The 18,385-nt window shown below is 56.4% G+C and overlaps 1 protein-coding gene across 1 annotated transcript in view; it reads right to left on the reverse strand.

The window, feature by feature from the left end:
* The window catches only part of MACF1 (microtubule actin crosslinking factor 1), a 120,742-nt gene that overhangs the window by 23,738 nt on the left and 78,619 nt on the right, over window positions 1-18,385 (reverse strand). The window contains 12 exon segments of the mRNA XM_075722022.1: window positions 1,664-1,867; window positions 2,478-2,696; window positions 3,071-3,178; window positions 4,295-4,414; window positions 5,272-5,478; window positions 5,635-5,876; window positions 6,794-6,878; window positions 7,545-7,871; window positions 8,308-8,467; window positions 9,244-9,410; window positions 10,361-10,531; window positions 10,672-10,833. Of these exon segments, the coding sequence (XP_075578137.1) occupies window positions 1,664-1,867; window positions 2,478-2,696; window positions 3,071-3,178; window positions 4,295-4,414; window positions 5,272-5,478; window positions 5,635-5,876; window positions 6,794-6,878; window positions 7,545-7,871; window positions 8,308-8,467; window positions 9,244-9,410; window positions 10,361-10,531; window positions 10,672-10,833 (2,172 nt within the window).

Below are 18,385 nucleotides of genomic sequence, written 5' to 3' on the forward strand. Positions count from 1 at the left end.
ACAGGCAACTGCGAACCAAACTCAGCAGCGATTTGGCACCGGATTCAACCCTACAAAATTGATATTTTTGACCGCTGTCCCGCTTCTTGCAGACAGGCAGCGTGGCAAGAAAACCCAACCCCGTTCGTTTGAGCATCCGCGCAAAGACGCTGCTGGAAAAGCGCCCGTGTTTGGTGCTGACGGAAATCTCCGCTCGGTGCAATGCCAGCAAGACAACCACCCCGGCAGGGTCAGCGGGAGATGGTGGAAGGCTGCATGCGCACGGGGAGGAGCGAGCTGCCAGGGAGCTGGGGCTTCAACAAAAGCAGAACCAGAAAGCCAGGAGAGAGGAAGGGGTCTAGCAGGGTTTATTATTATATTATTTTTTTTTTTAAAGAAAAGTCAACTTTGGCCTTGAAGACCCCAAATCATCCCTGCTGGTGAGGAGGACAGCTCTGCACTCTGGCTGCCAGCTCTGGTCCCTCTCCACAGGACACCAGTGTCGGTGAACACCAAGTCCCAGGCTCTAACAGCAGAGAGGAGACGGGCTCTCGGTGCAAAGCTGATCAGGGGCACGCTGGCTCAGCCAACAAGCAGGAGCAGACCGGCAGGTCCAGCTAGAGCAGAAAGCCCCACGCATCAGTGTAAACCGCTCTGAAAGCAAAACCTCTGCTTTGCAGGAAGCATTCCCAGCGGAAGCTGGCCACGGCTGAGACCAGGCGGCAATGCAACGAAAGCCATCTCAGAAACGTGACTTCAGGCCCCCGGAGTTAATGTTTAAGCACGTTCTGCTGAGATGCGCACGGACCAGAAATAAAAGTCTGGGTGTAAAATAGACTCAGCCCAAAGAAAAGAGTGTAAATGAACATCTGTGGTGGCGGGGCTTACCTCCGTAATCTGCAATGGTGGGGCGCAGTCAACACAAGAATGAAATGGGACCATGTGGGGAGGACGGGCACAGGCAGCAACACACACAGATAACACATTCCACAATGGGAGTGAGAGATGAGACGGGAGGGGGGTGTGGGGGGAAAAACTCGGAGTTAATACAAGTGCAAACCAAGAGAAGTGACTACACAATACAGGACTAAAAAAAATAAACACCCAGACATGACAAAAACCAACTGTGCTACAGTAACACGGGGTGAAATGAAACGTAACTAGGGGTCATAAACCCTCAGCAGCAGACACTCTTCACCCCCTTTCTGGACTTTCACACCTACAGTCCTGCCCTTCCTTTCATCTCTCTGCTCCCGCAGTCACTGACCTCTGGAGATGCCCAGACCCTGGAGACGACCGTTAACTCTCCCATACAAAGGGTCCCGTGGCCGTGGGCTGCACACAGCTTATCAGAAATGAAACTTATCTCTCCAAGCTCTTTAAAGAGGCTCTCCGGGCCCTTCCAACCTTGGGTGGATGCCAAAACAGCCCCTTGGAACGAGCATCATTATTGAGGTTGTAAAAATTTATTACCCTATTTACTAAGTCAAGATTCAAGCGCCTTCTCCCCTGCTTTCGCAGCCAGTGCTGAGCAGCAGGAAACTACCCTAGAGGTGTCTGACCACATTGTGCCTTATAAAGGGTTTTACAATCCTAACACTCCGAATAAAACTGCATTTCAAACCATGTGGCTTCCCCCAGGGACTGTGATAAGAAGACTCAGCTCCTTTGCACCCCAGCGTACCTGGGTGGACTGCGAGACAGCTTCGTCGAGCGCGAGAGCCCGCTGGCACACCTCCTCCTTGATTTTGGCATACATGGCCTCAGCCGTCGAGTATTTTTTCTGCACCATCTCCCCTTCCTCAGGGTTGAGGTCCTTGAGCTGTGGTCCGATTTTCAGCAGCTTGTCAATATGAGGCTTATGTTCAGCAATGGACTCTCTCAGTTGCTAGGGAATAGGGGAAAAAAAAAAAAAAAAAAAAAAAGACATTTGTTTAGAAATCTATTGAAAGCCGCTGCCTATTTATTTCATGCAACACTCCAGGAGCAGCGATCGTATCTGGTAGTGAACTCACACCGCGGATGTCTTGACCCAGCATCTGCCAAGCACATGGCACTCGGCTCTTCCTAACATGGCCGCAGCTCCGTGCGCGCCAGCACGTCGCCCGGCACGGGTCCTTCCCCGGCTCCTGACCCTCCCTACAGCCCCACGGGGACACCACTGAGAAAACTCGCTTTGCAGCTCTCTACCCTAAAAGCACAAAGCAGTTTTCCCTGCCACAATCAGGCAGGAGATCCGAAGGCAGCCAGGCTCCCTTGGGTGCGATCTGTATTTTAGTAAGAAGTGCTCCAATGTAACTAGCGATTTCCACATGGTACGCTCACGGCACGCATGTATTACATAGGCAGGATCTCCAAAAAGAAGAGAATGGGGGGGCAGGGGGCGGGAAATCAGAAAAATTCAGAAAAAACGGTGTTCTCGCCCCTGGGAGCACCGCGCCTCCGTTTAAAGTAGAAGAACCGATGGCGCAGGAGATGCCAATGCCGCGTCCTCTTACCCTCATGTCCTCCTGCTGCTGCTTGAGCTGCTCGTGATCGATGGCCGGAGGGGGCAGCTGGGAGATGAGGGCTTGCGTCTCCTCGATCCAGGGGTTCAGCTCCTCGTAGGTCTCCCAGAACTGGTTGACCAAGACCTGGGCACGCTCCAAGCGAGCGTAGCGCTCCGAGTTGAGCTGGCTCACGGCTTCGTACTGTTGCACCAGGGACTCGGTTTTCTCCTAAAAAAAAGAAGAAAAAGAGGGAGGAGAGTTATAGCGAGGGATGCAAAAGGGCCCAGGAACAGCGCCAGCTGCACGCTGCGAGCTGGAAGAGCAGGAGGTGCCTTTGGTGGCCTTCCACGTGCGCAAGCTGTAATTCCAATTAAAGCAGCCTCAGAAATCTCCACTGTCTCCCCCCCGCCCCATCCCCAAACACTGCAATAAAAATACGCAATAAAGGAGAGTAATAAATGTAAAGAGATTTCTGCTAATGCTGGTGGGAATTACTAAAGATGGAGTAATTTTAAACTACTTCAGCCTGTTGGAGAGCTGAGCATTCACCTCCCTCCCCTGTCTGTCTCCCCCGGCGGGGTAAATAGCAGAGGGAGGCTCACCTGGAGAGCAGCTTTTTGTTCCTCCCCACACGTCCCAAAGATCTCATTGCGCTGGCTGAACAGTTCATCCATAGAGTCTTTGTGCCGAATAATGTCAATGGAAAAAGCCTGCAGAAAGGAAATGTCCAAAGAAAGGAAAGAAATCAGAGCCGAGCCCAACCTCTCCCCCCAGCCCATCCACGGGACCCTCCTGCCTGCGCCAGGCAGCAGAGACCACACAAAACTCAATACAAGTGTCCTGCGGCACGCTGAAAACCTGGCTGAAAACGCAGATTGCTGCATGTTTTTCTCATGACTCATCTACATCAACCTCTCTCTTTCAAAGGCCTGAAAACAGCTCTTGAAAGGAGGCATCAGTCAACTTCCACACCCAGGGTCCGCACATGAGGAAAAGCTCCGCCATCCATTCGTTAGCGAACGCTTTAAGCCTCCGAAACGATGCTCTCCAGAACTGCATCTACCAATAATTTTGCCATTCCCAAGGTCCACGCGATTAACAGCGGGAAGCCAAGCTGAGCTCAATTTAACTTAATGCTTGATGGTTCCGTCCCCCTCCCTTATAACAATGTCTTATTTTTCTTTTTTTCCTTTTTTTTTTTTTAAATCCAATAAGCCTGTAAGCTGCTCCGATTGCCGAGGCTGGTAAGGGAAGAAAAGGGCCGTTTATTTAAAGTGCACGTTCTTTCAGGCATGAGCTCATCTCAAAGATATAAAAAAAACCCCAGCGTCTCTTTGTTCCATGTCTGGCTGCTGGGAGGGAAACGAGGAGTCCCCCACTGCAAGGAACAATGAGCAAAAAGCAAATGTAAAAGCACCCTCATTAATCAATATATACATTTCTCTGAAGCCTTCCCACTGCCAGCGCCTGCAAGACCCAGGCAGAGCTTGCTCCAGCGGCCCCACGGAAAGCCTTCGAAAGAGCGGCTGGCTCTCGAGGGGAGTCCAGGCAGGAGCACCCATCCAGCCCCAAACGGCCGCACAAGGGTTTCGGCTCCCGCAAACGGACAGGAGGCTTTTTGCTTCAGAAGCCCAACACTTCATTTCTCTAAATCCTCTTTCTTCCTCGTTTTTCCCTTTTACTTACCAACGACGAGCGTCGCACCTCTCCTGGTGCTCCAGGCTCAGCGCTACAAACCCCAGGGTAAAGCTGCCCATCGCCCAAGCCTCAATCACCCAAACCACATCCCTCCTTGCCGCCCTCCCCGGCAGCGGGCGCGCACGTACCTTCTGCACCTGCAGCTGAGCCGTCGTCTGGTCTTGCTCCAGGCGGATGGGACCGAGAGCCAGCAGCTTCCGCTTGGTCTCAGCCACCCAGGCCAGCTCCGCGTCGGCCGCCTGCTCGTACTGGCACGCGGGAGAGGACAGGCAGCGCAGGTTAGCGACAGGCAGCAGGGATGGAGCACGCGGCAAGTTGGGGATGGTGGGAGACACGGGGGAATCCAACGGGACGCGGGGGATGAACACCTCGCCCGGGCGTGCAGAGGCGGGGAGGAGAAGGGGACACTGGTGGGGACGCAGGTTTCTGACTCCACGCTCCCCTCGGAGAGGAGCGGCAGCCGCTGGCCCACGGCCGGCAGCTCCTGCAGCTGGTTTTGGGGCACGGAGCAGCACTGCACCACAGGCGCTCAGCGCAGCAGAGCACAGTGGAGCGACAACTTTCCTCTGCACCCTTCCCACTCACAGGGCAAGGGACGCCCCTATTTTACACAATCATTTTCCTTGCACATTCAGCTTCGTGGAGTCAGCGCTTAAAGCCAGCGAGGGCAGTTATTCACAGCGCTCCACAGCCTCCAGTCCGTGCAGAACAAGCCTTTTTTGAGAGGACCCTTCACCTGGAACAAATCCCCGTGCTATCACAACAGGGGATGACGTTTTTCCAGGCTTGAAAGTCACCTGTCATCGGTTTTACACCGTCTACTTCACCCACGCAAGCAAAAGCCAGCAGGCGGGATAACACGGCGCTGCCCCAGAGTTATCCTATCCAAAGCACGCGCAACGGGACGGGTCAGAAACCAGCCCCACTGCCACAGGCCGCTGGTGGGGTCAGTTAACTTCTCGGTATTCCCGATGGGATCCGGCCCCGCCGTTGGGCTGTGCTCGCTATCCCTCCTGCTGCCATTGCAGGGCTGGAGCAGTGCCGAGCCGCTCACTCCCGCTCTGCCGAGAAACCCCGTCAGCCTCCGGCGGGCTTATTAAATTACCTGTTGAGACCTCTGAATAGCAGCATCGATTTCTTCCACCCTCTGCTTGATGGTGTCGCTGACCAGCTTGTAGCGCTCGTTGGTGTCCGACACGAGTTTATCCAGCCCTTCGCGGGCTCGCCAGGGAACCAGCTCCAAGAGAGCTCGGCTCACCTCGTTCACCGTGTCCAGGACGAGCCGGTGCTCCATCACCTCCTTCTTCAGCTCCTGTGGAAGGCACCCACGGACACGCGTCCTTCTCAGTGCTCTGCAGGTGCCATCCCTCTCCAGCTCCTCCCCAGCCTCTCAAAACAGCGAGCAAACCCCCGCCGGCTCCCACCCTCGCGTCGCCGACCCCCGGGTGCTGCTCTGCCAGCCCCCCACCTTTTGCCTCTGCTGGAACTGGGGGATCTGCTCGCCGGCGGGGGACTGTCCCCCGCTGGAAGCCAGCTCGTCCTCCACTTTGCTCATCCAGCCGGTGAGCTCCTCGTGCGTGGACTGGAACTTGGTGGCCAGCTGCCGAGCCTGCTCCAGCGTGCGCAGCGCCTTGGAGCTGGCAGCGGTGATGTCCGAGTAGCGGGTCTTAATTCCATCCAGCTTCTCCTGGATCAGCAAGACCTCCTCCCCTGCGAGACAGCAGCAAGGGGCAAATGAGGCTGGGCTGGGGGGGGGGCTGCAGGAGCCACCTGCCCTGTTCCCCCTGTTTGAAATAGCTAATTTCAGTCTCACTTTTCTTTATATCAGTGCGACTTCGCAGCCTATTTTTACAGCCAGGAAGCTACCCTTACAGCTGACGTTTTCTACCAGCCAGCATCACGTTCCACCTCCTCTCTGGAATGGGACGCAAGCGTGCTGCGAAGCCTGGCTTTGCCACAAGCCCCAAAGCCGCCACAGCTCACTTCTCAACTAACGTGTCGCAGCTCCAAGAGAAAAGGTCCAGTTCACTGTTTACAGCTATTTCCGAGAGGACAAGAAACTGCAAGCCAAATTCTTTGTAATCACTCTTCCTGCTACACGGCTCCCACAAGGACAGAGGGCCGTACATCTGCTCCGAGCAGACCACATCTGAAGGAAATGCATCGCCCCGACCTTTCTTCCCACTCATAAACATAAACTCACACCCACGTGGCAACAGCAACAACTGCTCGGTATGGGAAAGCAATATTAGGAAAGGGCTGGGTGTATTTTTAACCTCTTTCCATGTGATTTAGCAGCTGGATACAATGAGAAAACCCTCTCTCGCGTTGCAGGGCTGCTCAGCGCTGAGCATCACCACGCTGGCGGTGGGAATCACCCGCTCACGAAGACGCGAGGTTGGTACTCGGGATTTACTAAGTTGGAGTGCCTGTGGCTCGGCATCCAGGTCTGGATGCAAAACAGCTACTTTGGGAGTATCCGAAAGGAAATTAGACCTGAGGAAGAACAGCCTTCCCCGAAGAACGTACCACTGCAGAGCGTGGACTTCCCAGGGAAGACCATGAGGAGGACGGGGGCTTCCCAGACCCCCCGCATGGGCCAGAGCGCGCCCAGCTCTTCGTGTTACCTGTGGTTTGCTTCAGAAGAGCTTGCCCGTTTCTAATGGCTTGGTCCACATTCTTCTTCCTGTTCACAATTTCCTCGTTCAAAGCCTGGAGAGAAAGGCAAATTGGGGTTATCCTTCTGCGGGCAGGTCCCCGAGTCCCGCCGGCCAGTGCTGGCCAGAGATGCTAAGCAGAGCACAGACTGCTCCTACCGAGCATGGGAAGGGTGGACAACAAAAGATCTGATACTTGTCCGGTCAACCTTCTCCTGCTACGGGACTTACTGGGACTTCTGGGACCCAAAGACTCAAATCTTAGAGCAAACCCATCCCAACCCATTGGATACGTGTTACTGAAGCACTCGCTGTCCTATCAGACATAACCTCACTCTTGAAAAGAGCTTGCAGGGCCCCCGGGGAGTGGAAGCAGACGGCTTCCTCGGTGGCCAGCCTGGCTCAGAAAACCCACCAGGCTTTTCAAGCTTTCATTCTTGGAAACAGCATCCAGCTTTCTAAAGGCATGGGGTGGCCAAGCTTGCTCAGACGTTGTTCACAAAGCAAATGAATCATTTGAAGTTTCTCCCCCGGGAAACCCATTTTTGGGGCCACAATTATTGTTTTTTAACACATGAAATCTCTTTACACTTCTCCAAGCCTAGAAGAGAACCAGCAGTGGAACAAGCTTGGCAAAATTAAAGTCAGACCAGAAACCAAAATAAAACCAGATAAATGCAACAAAATAAACAACATAAACATGGAAGAAAATGGAAAATACCAGCTGGTCGGCATGCTGCTTCTGCAGGACGTCCCGTTTGTAATCCTTTACGGATACCGAGCCGAGCTTGTCCTCGACCTCAGCCAGCCAGTTGAGCACTTCCACCTCCTCCTCCCCAAAGAGCCTGGCATTAGACAGCGCCTGATCCAGCAGCGCTGCCTTCCGGCAGCACCGGTCATGGACCTCGCCGTAGCGGGTCTGCAGAGAGTCTAGCTTCTCTGCTAGCAGCCTCCGCTCAGCGGCACAGCTCAGGGAGGAGAGGGACTGCCCGACACTGACCACCCGAGACACGTCGGCTGCGTGGCTCTCTATCTCTTCCTCTAGAGCCTGAATGCCGGGAGGATAAAATGGACAACAGAAAGGAAAATGAGTGAAAAAAATGGATTAAAAAAGAAACAAACAAACATAAAGGGGGAAACAGAAACAATGAATGCAACTGAAGGAACGAAGGAGACATGAAACCCACCCGTGAATGGGCAAACTGTGTCAAAATAAAAAAGGTTTAAAAGAAACACAAGAACAGGAATGGTTTTTCTATCCAGAGCCAGATGCAATCGCTGCGAGGTGCAAAGACGTCAGTCTAATATTTACCCACGCTGGTGGGTTAGGGTTTGCAGCCTTCTCTGTACAGAAAGCAGCCTGGGTAACTCCTCCAGTACTCATTCGTGCCAACCCCCCCCTCGCCACGGCAGAAACTCCCACCTGAGTGGGACCCAATACCGACCACCTCCATCGGCAGCTCCCGTTCGTGCACGGGTCCTACCTTGTGCCGACTGATCTGCTGCTGGATTTTGGCAGTCTGGGTACCGATGGGCTCCGAGTTGGCCAGTTTCTTCTCCGTCACCGACAGCCAGTCCGACACGGGCTCCGTGGTTTCGTGGAACTGCTTTGCCAGGACCAAGATGTCCTCCAGCTGCTTCTGCCTATAGCAAGGACATGACAAACCGCTAAGGAGCAGCTCCCCGTCGGAGCCAGGTATGGGAAGCAGCTCCGAGCCATGGGAAGAAGGAACTGAAGCAGCCCTGTTCGGTGCAAGGGCAATTGCAAAATAAGCTTTTTCCTGCAGCTGTGCCTTTAGGGTCCGGTTCACCCTCCGGGGAAGGCAGCAGAAAGGCCCCCCCGTTGTGCTGCTTTTCTTCCCTTCCTAACATTATCTCAGAGATCCTCCGACGTGCTCAGCTTGTGGCCGGGCTCTTGGTGTTTAAGAGCTGCTGAGCTTCTGTTCAAAGACAGCCCGGCACCGGTACAAGTCCTAGATGGACAGTCCATCTAGTTGGCAGTGATTTAAAACACTGGGAGGTCAAACCTGGCCTTTGGAAGTGACTTTGTAACCTCAAATATTAGCTTATGTAGCAACAAGCAACTCATAAACGAGATTCAGGCAGCAGAAAGGTGTCAACAGGATGCTGCTGCTAAAGCTAAATGCTAACGCTTAAAGGAATAAAAATAACATCCATCCCCTGCAGGGAATTTATTTAATCTGAGCTCTTCCCTGCCATTGTAAACCACCGCTATCAACTTCAGCTCCCCAAACAGGCTTTGATTTCTCATGTTTTCCAGCTGTTTCCATATTTCCAGGATGTATCTGCACAGAAATCTCCGCCAGCTTCCCGCATGTTGTAACCCCAAGCTCCAGGGCACCGTGAATTGCAGGACGAGCTGGCCCCGTGTTTTTGGCCGGCAGCGCAGACCCTCTCACCTGCCGGCCGCTCTGCCCAGCAGCCCTGCCCAGCGGCGCTCCAGGCTCTCCAGCTGGCCGACGATCTTCTCCCGGTCCGCGGGCTCGGCCGACTGCGCGATCCTCCCTCCCTCCGCTTGGATCATCTCAACGGTGGCTTTGCGATCGTCCAGGAGTCGCTGAAGCAGCTTTAGCATCACCAGTGAAACAAAGAAGGATAAAAGTTACCAGATTGGATCAGCAGAACCTCTTCTAGGCCTCAGAGATAGCAAATCTCTAATTGTGGCTGAAAACCACCGTAAGCACGGGGCTGAGACCAAAGCCAGCCCAGCGGGACAGCCTCTGCCATCAAAACCAGTTAAAAAAAATAATAATATAATATAATAATATGCTTTAACTTTTGGTCAGCCCTGAAGTGGTCAGGCAGTTGGGCTTAGATGATCATGTACGTCCCTTCCAACTGAAATATTCTATTCTGTTCTAAAAGAGATTCAAAGCACTTCTGTGCCAGAGAATTTTTCAGAGGCTTCCCCACCGCCCCCCTCCCAACTTATCAAGATCAAGTTCTTAACTTTCACTTTAAATAAATTTCCTCTTCAAAGTCTCAATATGTCAGACCAAGCCTCGGTAAGAATTCATTTCTGAAACGTTTTACCACGACCACACTTGAACTTTCATCCGCCTGCTCACAAGGGCGGGCGCCGACCCAGGCTGTTATCTCTGCAAACACTGGCATGCCTCGGGTCGGTTCTTACAGTTTGTACATTCATTTTGTCCAAATACCCAAACCGGTACCTACAACACCAGCTTGCTCCTGACGCAGCAGAGTTACCAGCACAAACAAAACTTAGGGCTGGAAAAACACGGCCGACCAGCAAAACCAGCAGCAAACTTCAAGAGGCAGCGGGACAATAAAGTAACGCTGGTGATTTAGACGATGGAGATAGCGAGCGTGGGCAAACGAGCTGCCTGCTCGTTACATCAGGATGTGGGGAACCAGAAGATCCACCGTGGAAGAAGCAGGCTTGTGGACATCCCAGCTATGCCTTATCTGTTACAGCTGGACCCCCAAAATGCTGTCTGTCTGTCCAGAGCTTCCCCCTCCCATCGAGCCGATCGTTGCCCTGTGCTTGCTCACCTTCTGCTCCTGGATCTGGGCTTTCACCACCTTGTACTCCGCAGAGGGAGGTTTCTGGTTGGAGATGAGCTCCTCGGTGTCCGCCAGCCAGCTCAGCAACGGCTCCAGGGCGTCCTGAAACTTCCCGCAGTGCAACAGGGCCTCCTGCAGCTGAGCAATTCTTTGGGCCACCTGCACCCCAAACACAACCCCATTGCACGGTCAGGCTGGTGACGCATCGACACCGGAGCTCGCTGTCGATGACGCCCTTCTTCTACCAGACCCCAACGGGGCCGAGGGAAACCAGTTACAGCCCCTCCCCACGCTCGCACCTTCTTGTTGAGGGTGTTCCAGCGGGTGTTGATTTCTTCCATGTCATGCTCCAGCCCTTGGACGTCACAGTTTTTCCCGGCGCTTTGGATGAGTCCTTGACCAACTCCATTGACTTGCTGTAGTTTTAGCTGGAGAGGATCCACTTGCTCCTTCTGGAACAGCTGGGGATGGGAAGGGTGGGAGAGAAGAGGTATTTATAACCCGCGAGCTGCTTTTACAGCCCCTCCACCATTCAATAGATACAACAGGCTTTCTTCGCTAGAGGAGCTGCAGTAGCTACTCGCACTGATTTTATGAGAGTCGTGCAAGTTTGTCTAAACCCCTCCCTTGCCTTGACCCGGTAACACAGATGTCGCAGGCATTCGCTGGTGTGGAGCACAGCTCAGGATCTATATGCATCCACATCTGCTTTTAAATGGGTAAATCCCCTTTTTCCAAGCACTGAAGTGAGGTGGAGAGAGCGAATCGAGGAAGAAATGAGAGCGTTGGCTCTCGTCAGCCACCGGATTGGGAAATACTGCTCCTAGGGAAAAACCCAAAGCAATTCTCACAGTGATGCTATTGAGAACAGAGACCTGACATCACATAAGTTTTGTTAACCACGAAATTACAGACACCGAGAAGCTAGCTGTATTTCGAAAGACAAAGGCAATAGGCAATTAATGTGCTAGTCATTTACCGCACCGCATATTTGGCATGGTCCTGCCTGGGAATCCTGTGGGGAAAAGCGTTTTAAACCAAAAAAGATTTGATAGGGAAGGGGGAGGAGAGCGAATGAAGCTCTCCATTGTAAAGGGAGGCAGCAGGGAAAATCCTGTTTCTGTGAAGGAGATAAGAGCTCTTTATCAGAGCTGTGGATCTGCTGTGAGCACCCGCTGAGGCGGCTGCCTGTGCACGGTTCCTCTCCGGCACTGCTGGGGCGGCCGCACCGCCCGGTCCCGAGGGACAAGGCTGCTGCTTCCCCGCAGCGAAGAGCACAAGTCCCAAAACCAGGGAGCGGAGTCCTTCATCGCTTACTCCGGTCCCTTGGACCACGAGCCCATCCAGAGCACAGGTCAGCCCGCACCCAGCGCTGGGCAGGATCCGAGCCCACGGCCCTGTCGCAACCGCTCCTCTTTGGAAAGCGGAGGGGACCGCAGCCAGCTGCCTGCTTTCTCAAGCGTGCCTGCTCCTCACGTGCCCGAGAATAGACGGACATTGACGGCATCGAAAAATTCCCACTCGGATGCAAGATCTCTCCTAGCAGAGCAGCGGCTCGTGGCTGGCACAGCTCTCCAGACCCAGCAATTGCTTTGCCTCCGAAGGAACACGAGACGGGCAAAAAACCCCAAACACACACGCAGAAAGTTCCCAGCCTGAGCAAGGGGGGCTGCCTTGACTTTCTTTGCCCCATTTTCAAAGAAAAAGCTATTCCTTCCTGTTGGAGCTCAGCTACTCGAGGGCAGGGAGGTATCGCTCCAGGACACGAAGCGAAGGGTGTGCTGGCAGACATTGTCCAGAGCTGTTTGCTCAGGGAGTATTATGCCACGGTTATAAGAAATAAATGGTGACATGAAATCCCCGATTCCCTGGCCGCTTCTCCTCTTACTGTTTGTATATGGAGCTGGCTCTTAGAGCAGCCAAACCCACAAAAGGACCAGGCTGATAAGACTGGCATGCCGGGCTGGGTCCGAGCCCTCCGCACGCTGCAAAAACAAACTCCAGGGCTTCAAACCAGCCGGGCAGGGAAGGAGTCCTGCAGAAAGCCTGGCCACCAGACCAGGGGCACCTGCAACACGTGAATCGGCACGGCCCGAGAGCACGATGCTGCACAAGGATCGCTGCAAAGGTAATCACGCTAATGGCCTGAGGAGTGAGCATGTCAAACACGCTTGTTTTTCTTTGCTCATGAAAGATTCCAGCGATTTAGTTCATTAACCTCACTGTGACTCAGCTTTGAAACAAATATTTAGCGTACACCCTTTGCTGGGCAGGGAAAGGCGCAGAGTGAGGTGTCCTGCCCAGGCGAAGCGGCTGGACAGACATTTTGGCGATCAGAAGGACATCTGCTCCGCCACACCTCCTCCTCAATCCCAGAAACGCTTCCCAAAGCACCCCCTCGCTTTCTGCTTCCCTCATCTCCCAGGCGGCCGCGCTCCTTAACCCCACCGCTGCCGAACGCAGAGCCCGGCCCCGTGCTGGGAAGCACCGGCAGCGCCCGGGCATCGCCCCGGTGCAGACCTGGAGCTGCCGACGGCTTCAAGATTTGAGCAAGGGGAAGATTTATGGGGTTACCGACCAGAGACTCCGCACGTACAATCAGGGTCCCACCGCCGAGGACACGTTGACACCAAAGCGGCGAATTTCAGACAACAGATGTACAACGGCAAGAACCCAATGGCTCTTTTTCCTCGCTAAGATCCACACCAGGTGCCCCAGCCCGTGCTCTCACGGACCCCCCCATGCAAAAGGATCTCTCCAAGCCCCTCCACGTGCATTTCTCAAATGGGTGGCACAGCCCAAAGGATGAGTAATTGCTACTGAACCGGGATTTTCGGCGCTGACTAACTTCTGATGTCTCCTTAGCAAGATTTCCCTTAATCCAGATGGCAGTAAATCAGCGCTCGGCTGTGGGAACGCCACCACTGAGGTCTCTCCAGGCGAAAGCCGCTAGCACGGCACGGGAAAGCAAATCCCCAAACGCCAGAGAGAATTTGAGCACCTTCCCGTGCACGTTTAGAGCCTCAGCACCTTGCTGCTTGCTTAAAAAGCTACAGAAAGCAGCGACGGCACAGGACAGGAATTATTTGCGCTTAATTTGTTTTACAGGGTTCTCTCTTCCGATATATTTTCTGCCTCAAAGACGGGAACCACCCCACCAGGATGTGGCGAGAAGGTTTTTCTGAAGCTTGTGATTTATGTCTAAGTGACCATAAAGTACTTTAATAAGCCAAAAAAGTTTAAGACAATAGTTTAGATAATCAGTGCTAGTCTTTTGCCTCCCCTACTTATAAAACCACACAATTTCCCCCCAAACTTTTTGCCTGCCAAATTCAAGCCAGCTTCAGGATGGAGAAGGCTGTTTCGAAACCTGAACCCCGCAGATCGTGGCCGCAAGTTACCAAGCACAGCCCCATCTCCCACCCACCCTTCAAGTGCAAAATAAAGCGATTTCTGCGCCCGAAACCCCGTCTGCGGGCGCCTGAGCAGCAAATACCTCGTTATCTGGAACGAATCCATCTGGTAGAGCAGGAGGCCCTTCTGCGAGGAGAGCGGCGGCGGAGGGTCCCTCCACGCCCGCAGGCACCTCTCCCTCGCCGGGCGCCGGGGAAGGGGCACCCCCCCGGCCGGGGGGACGGAGGGCATCCCCTGGCACGGCCCCGGGGAGGGTTTGTGCAGTGGGCGCCGCGGCGGAGGGTGAGCCCGGCAGCTCATGCGGCTCTGGGGTGGTGGGTGCCTCTGGGGGGGGCGGGAAGGCGGAGGGGGGACCCTCCGTGCCTGGCGGCATGGAAGTGCTGTCCCAAGCTGCCACCTCCGCTGCGGACACTCCCACAATGGGGTCATCCTCCAAAGCCAGCGCTTTGGGGGATAGGTGCTCCCAGATGGGCAGCACAACCATGTTGGCAAAGTCATCTGTATCCTCCGAGGCCACTACCGAAGCCCCCGCTGCCAGCGGCGCCGGGCCACCACCAAGATCCCTGACACCGGAGACGAGTGGGTTGGCCGCTTCTGGTGGCACGGTGGCAAGAGGCACATCAGCAAATGGTGGTGGGGCGTCCAGAAGCTCTTCCATCGCTAAGGGCATGGCGGTAGTGGTGGCATCTGGAGGTGGGTGCTCGGCGCACAGTTCGTCAGCATCCGCGGTAGGATCATCGGTGGCCGGTGGGGTCTCCTGAGCCTGGGGCTCTGGGACAGCCACATCCCCTGGTGCCGACGGGTCGGCTGGAGCAGAAAGCCCCCCAACATCCCATGGGATGGCATCGGGGGCAGGCTGCCCTGCAACGGGTGACGTGCCGGGAAGCTCTTCTGGGGCAGCTGGGCTGGCAGCACGTGGGACCCCCTCACCCAGCACCATGGTACAGCACCGTGCTGCCGGCCGGTCCTCCCAGCCGCAGGCAAACAGCAAGTCCAGGTCTCCCGGCTGCAGGACGGCTGCCGGTGCCTCCCCGCGTGTGACAGCCACATCTGCAGGGGACTCCTCAGCATGGGCAGCCCCTTCCAGAGCCAGGCCCTGGCCCAGGGGAACCGTTGCCCACGGGAGGTCCTCGGCAGGCGCTGGCGACGTTGTTGGAGCCTCGGAGCCCAGCTCTGATGCACAGCCAGCATGGAAAGGCGGCACAGAACCGTGGTGAGCATCCCCGCTTTCTGCTGGATAAGTCTGGCCCTCAGCTCCATTGCTCTCTGATCCCAAATCTGTGGCTTCATCCTCAGAAACCACTTCTGGGACATCCCAGTTGGTGAGCTCTGTCCTTCCAGGCAGAAGGTGATGGGTCCCGGATGGATCCGTTCCCTCAGCACCGTCCTCGCTGTGCTGTGGGGGGGTCTGTGGCTCCTCCACCACTGCGTCAGGAGCTGGGGGCTGGCAGGGGGATGCTCGGCCAGGACAGGTCTCCTCAGGCAGCTGCGATACTTCATCGTCGGGGACCAGCAAGTCTTGGTTGTCTTCATCCCACCCCACCGGAGCGCTAGGGTAACCAGCTCCCTCCAAGCCAGAGGCTGGATGTGCGCCCATCTCAGGGGACAGCATCCCACCAGCCACCAGCACCGCCACCGTGCAACCGTCCACGAGCTCCAGGTCCACCAGCGGGTCAGCTGCGTCCTCCTCCGTCGGTGCTGGAGAGCATTGCCGGAGGGAGCCCGGCCCCGCCGTGGCCACGGGGCTGGGTGAGCCCCCTCCGTCCGAATCCGTCGGGGTGACGGCCGAGGTGTCCCTCTCCGAGAAGGGCTCTGTCGCCGGCTCCAGCGCACTCAGCACCTGCGAGCTGCAGGTGACATCAAAGTCCTCCAGATCCGAAACGACGGCAGAGTCTGAAGCGCTGACATCCAAAGGGGCCCTACGCTGACACGCTTCGACTGCCGCCCCAGCCAGTTTGGCCGAATCTGGGTCCAGCCCCTCCGACTCCATCGGGGAGACCTGAACCTCCAGGCAGCCGGTGACAGCCCCGTCGCCCTCGTCCTCGTTCAGGCACTGCTCTTCCAGCTCCAGGAACATCTGCACCGAGTCTGTGTCGGACAACTCGGGGCCCACGGGGCTGGCCGAGCGCTCCGAACCTGGAGCAAAGTCCTCAGCCTCGCACTGCACCGCTGCGTCCTCGGTACAGCACGCGCTGCCGGTGAGGGGGCTGCTGGCACCCCCCGGGGACGTGCAGGACCGGGAGGTCCCCGGGCTGGGGGCAGAGCTGTCTGCTGGAGCAGCAAATTGTTCCCTTTCTTCAGAAATATCTGCCAAGCAACAGCTCTCCTTCTCCTCTGCCACCAGAACAGCCTTTCCTCTCTCTGACAGCGTCGCCTCCTCCCACTCCTCCATCATCACCCAGCGCTCGTCCTCCTCAAATCTCAGCTCAGACTCCGTTTTCTCCCTGAGATTGGAGGTGATGAGAATATCCAGTCCCGCATCCAGCAGCTCTTCGCTAAGGCACGGAGAGAGGTTGACGTTCTCCACCGTACAGTCCGACTCGGAGGCCTCCAGGGTCTCCTGGTGCCCATCGCTGAGGCTTCCCTTGATGAAATTCTTCCTGGCCCGCGGCCAGGTGGCACTGGGGAGCCGGCGAGCCCTGGCCAGGTCCCCGACGCGACCGCGGCCGTCGCCAGCGTTCAGCAGGGGCTGGCGCTCATCCCGGGCACCACTGTAGCTGTCCGCGCCGAACTGCTTGGCTGCTAGAGCCTCTGCCGCACCAGACGACTTGGAGACGTGCTCCAAGGTGAGAGACTCCGACATGGGCTCGCCGTGGTCGGGCTGGCCCAGACGCTCAGCGAGCATGGCGCTCGACTCCCGCTTATCCCGCAGGGAAGGGTTGGAGGCGCCCGCTTCCGACACCTCGCTCAGCGAAGCCCCCATCCTTTCCGCAAATTCGGTGAAGTTTGGCGGCATGAAGGATTTCCATGACCGCCGGTTGATGTTCTCCTTCCTCTCGGGGTTCGGTCGTCTCCTTGGCGGAGCCGGCGCCGGCTTAGAGACGTCGCTGCTGAGCTTCAGCGCGTCGAAGATGACTCGCTCGTCCAACTTCTTCGCTTCTGGTGCCCTGGACTCGAAGACGTTGGCAGCTCCCAGTGTCCCGTTGCTGGATATGGTGCTGCCGTCCCCCTTGCCGAGGGTGCTCTTGGAAAGCTGGTTCAGCTTCGATCCCTGATCGATTTGCTCGTTAATTCTCATTGTGTCGTATATCGACCTCTGGGGCACGTAGCAATCCTCTATATAACCATCCTCCTCCTCGCCCTTCCCCAGGCAAGTGCGGTTCTGCCGTAAACAGTCTGGCCGGCTCAGTGGTTTGCCCATGCTCTCGTCCTTACGGATGACGAAACCGCCCCGGCAACCTTTTGCCCGCCACCGCAGGAAGCATCACACGGCCAGCAGGTCCCAAACCCGCCGCGGCAGACTCTAATCTCAAAGCAGCGATGCTACGGGGACGGGAGGGTGCGCCGGCAGCACCGCGCCGGCTCAGCAGCCCGACCAGCGGTCCCGAGCAGCGAAACAACCCACCTCATCCCCCCGACCCCCCCTAGAAACCCCCCATCCATCAGCAAAAACCATCCAAATCCGACAGCTTCGATAAAATATTCCCAATCGCCGTTTGCGACAGAAACCACGGAAGAGTTTTAAGCTCTTAAATTATCCCGTCCGTCCTTCTTTAATAACAAAGGCACTGCTTGTCCCGGCCGCTCACGTAGTGCAGCCCGAGCGGCGAGCGGCTCCTCGCATTTTTCTGCCCAGCTCTAAGTCCCGTGGAAGTCCAGCTGGTCTGAATTAGCCTCTCCCCCCGACTCTCGTGTTTTCATTTGAACTGAGCTTGTCAGCGGATATTCGTGCAAGTTTAAACACAGGAAGTTCTTCATTCAGGGCAAACTCGGAGGTTTCCTGTCTCAAAAACATGATGGCATTGTTGTTCCCGTCACCCCGCCGCGACGCCCGGGGCCGCCGAAAGCCACCGAACCCCCAAAATCCAGCCAGCTGCCGCGCAGCGTTGGGGACGGGCGGCGGAGTCCTGCGCCGGTGGAGGAAGGCTGCTGGGTCTTCGCTTTTTTTTTTTTTCTCTTTCTCCCCAGGAAAAAAAAAAAAAAAGGCTATAAAACGCATCCAAAAATGGCAAGGGGACGGAGCGGCACGAAATCCCCCAAGTTGCCGGGAGCCGGCGGGGGGGACGGGGAGCAGCCGCGGCCGGAGGCTCCTGCTGCTGCTGCTGCTGCTTCCTCCTCCTCCTCCTCCTCCTCCTCCCGGCCCCTCTCGCACTAACTTTCCCGGCGGCCGGTAGCGGGCTGCAGCGGCTCCGCGCCGCCGGGCTGCCCGGCCATGGCGGGGGCGGGGGGGCGGCGGGGGCCGGTCCCCGCGGCGAGGGGAGGGGACGACGGGGGCGGGGGGGGGGGGGGGGCCGGACACAACGGAGCCGCCTTCCCCTTCCCCTTCCCCTTCGCTCTCGCCCCTTTTGTGCGCGGCTCAGCGGCCGGGCCGGGGGCGGGGGGCTCCGCTTCGCCCCCGCGGGCAGCCCCCGGCCGGCGCGGGGGGATGCATGGCGCGCC

This window comes from Pelecanus crispus, chromosome 16, assembly GCF_030463565.1.
Source record: "Pelecanus crispus isolate bPelCri1 chromosome 16, bPelCri1.pri, whole genome shotgun sequence".
In the NCBI taxonomy this organism is placed as follows: domain Eukaryota; kingdom Metazoa; phylum Chordata; class Aves; order Pelecaniformes; family Pelecanidae; genus Pelecanus; species Pelecanus crispus.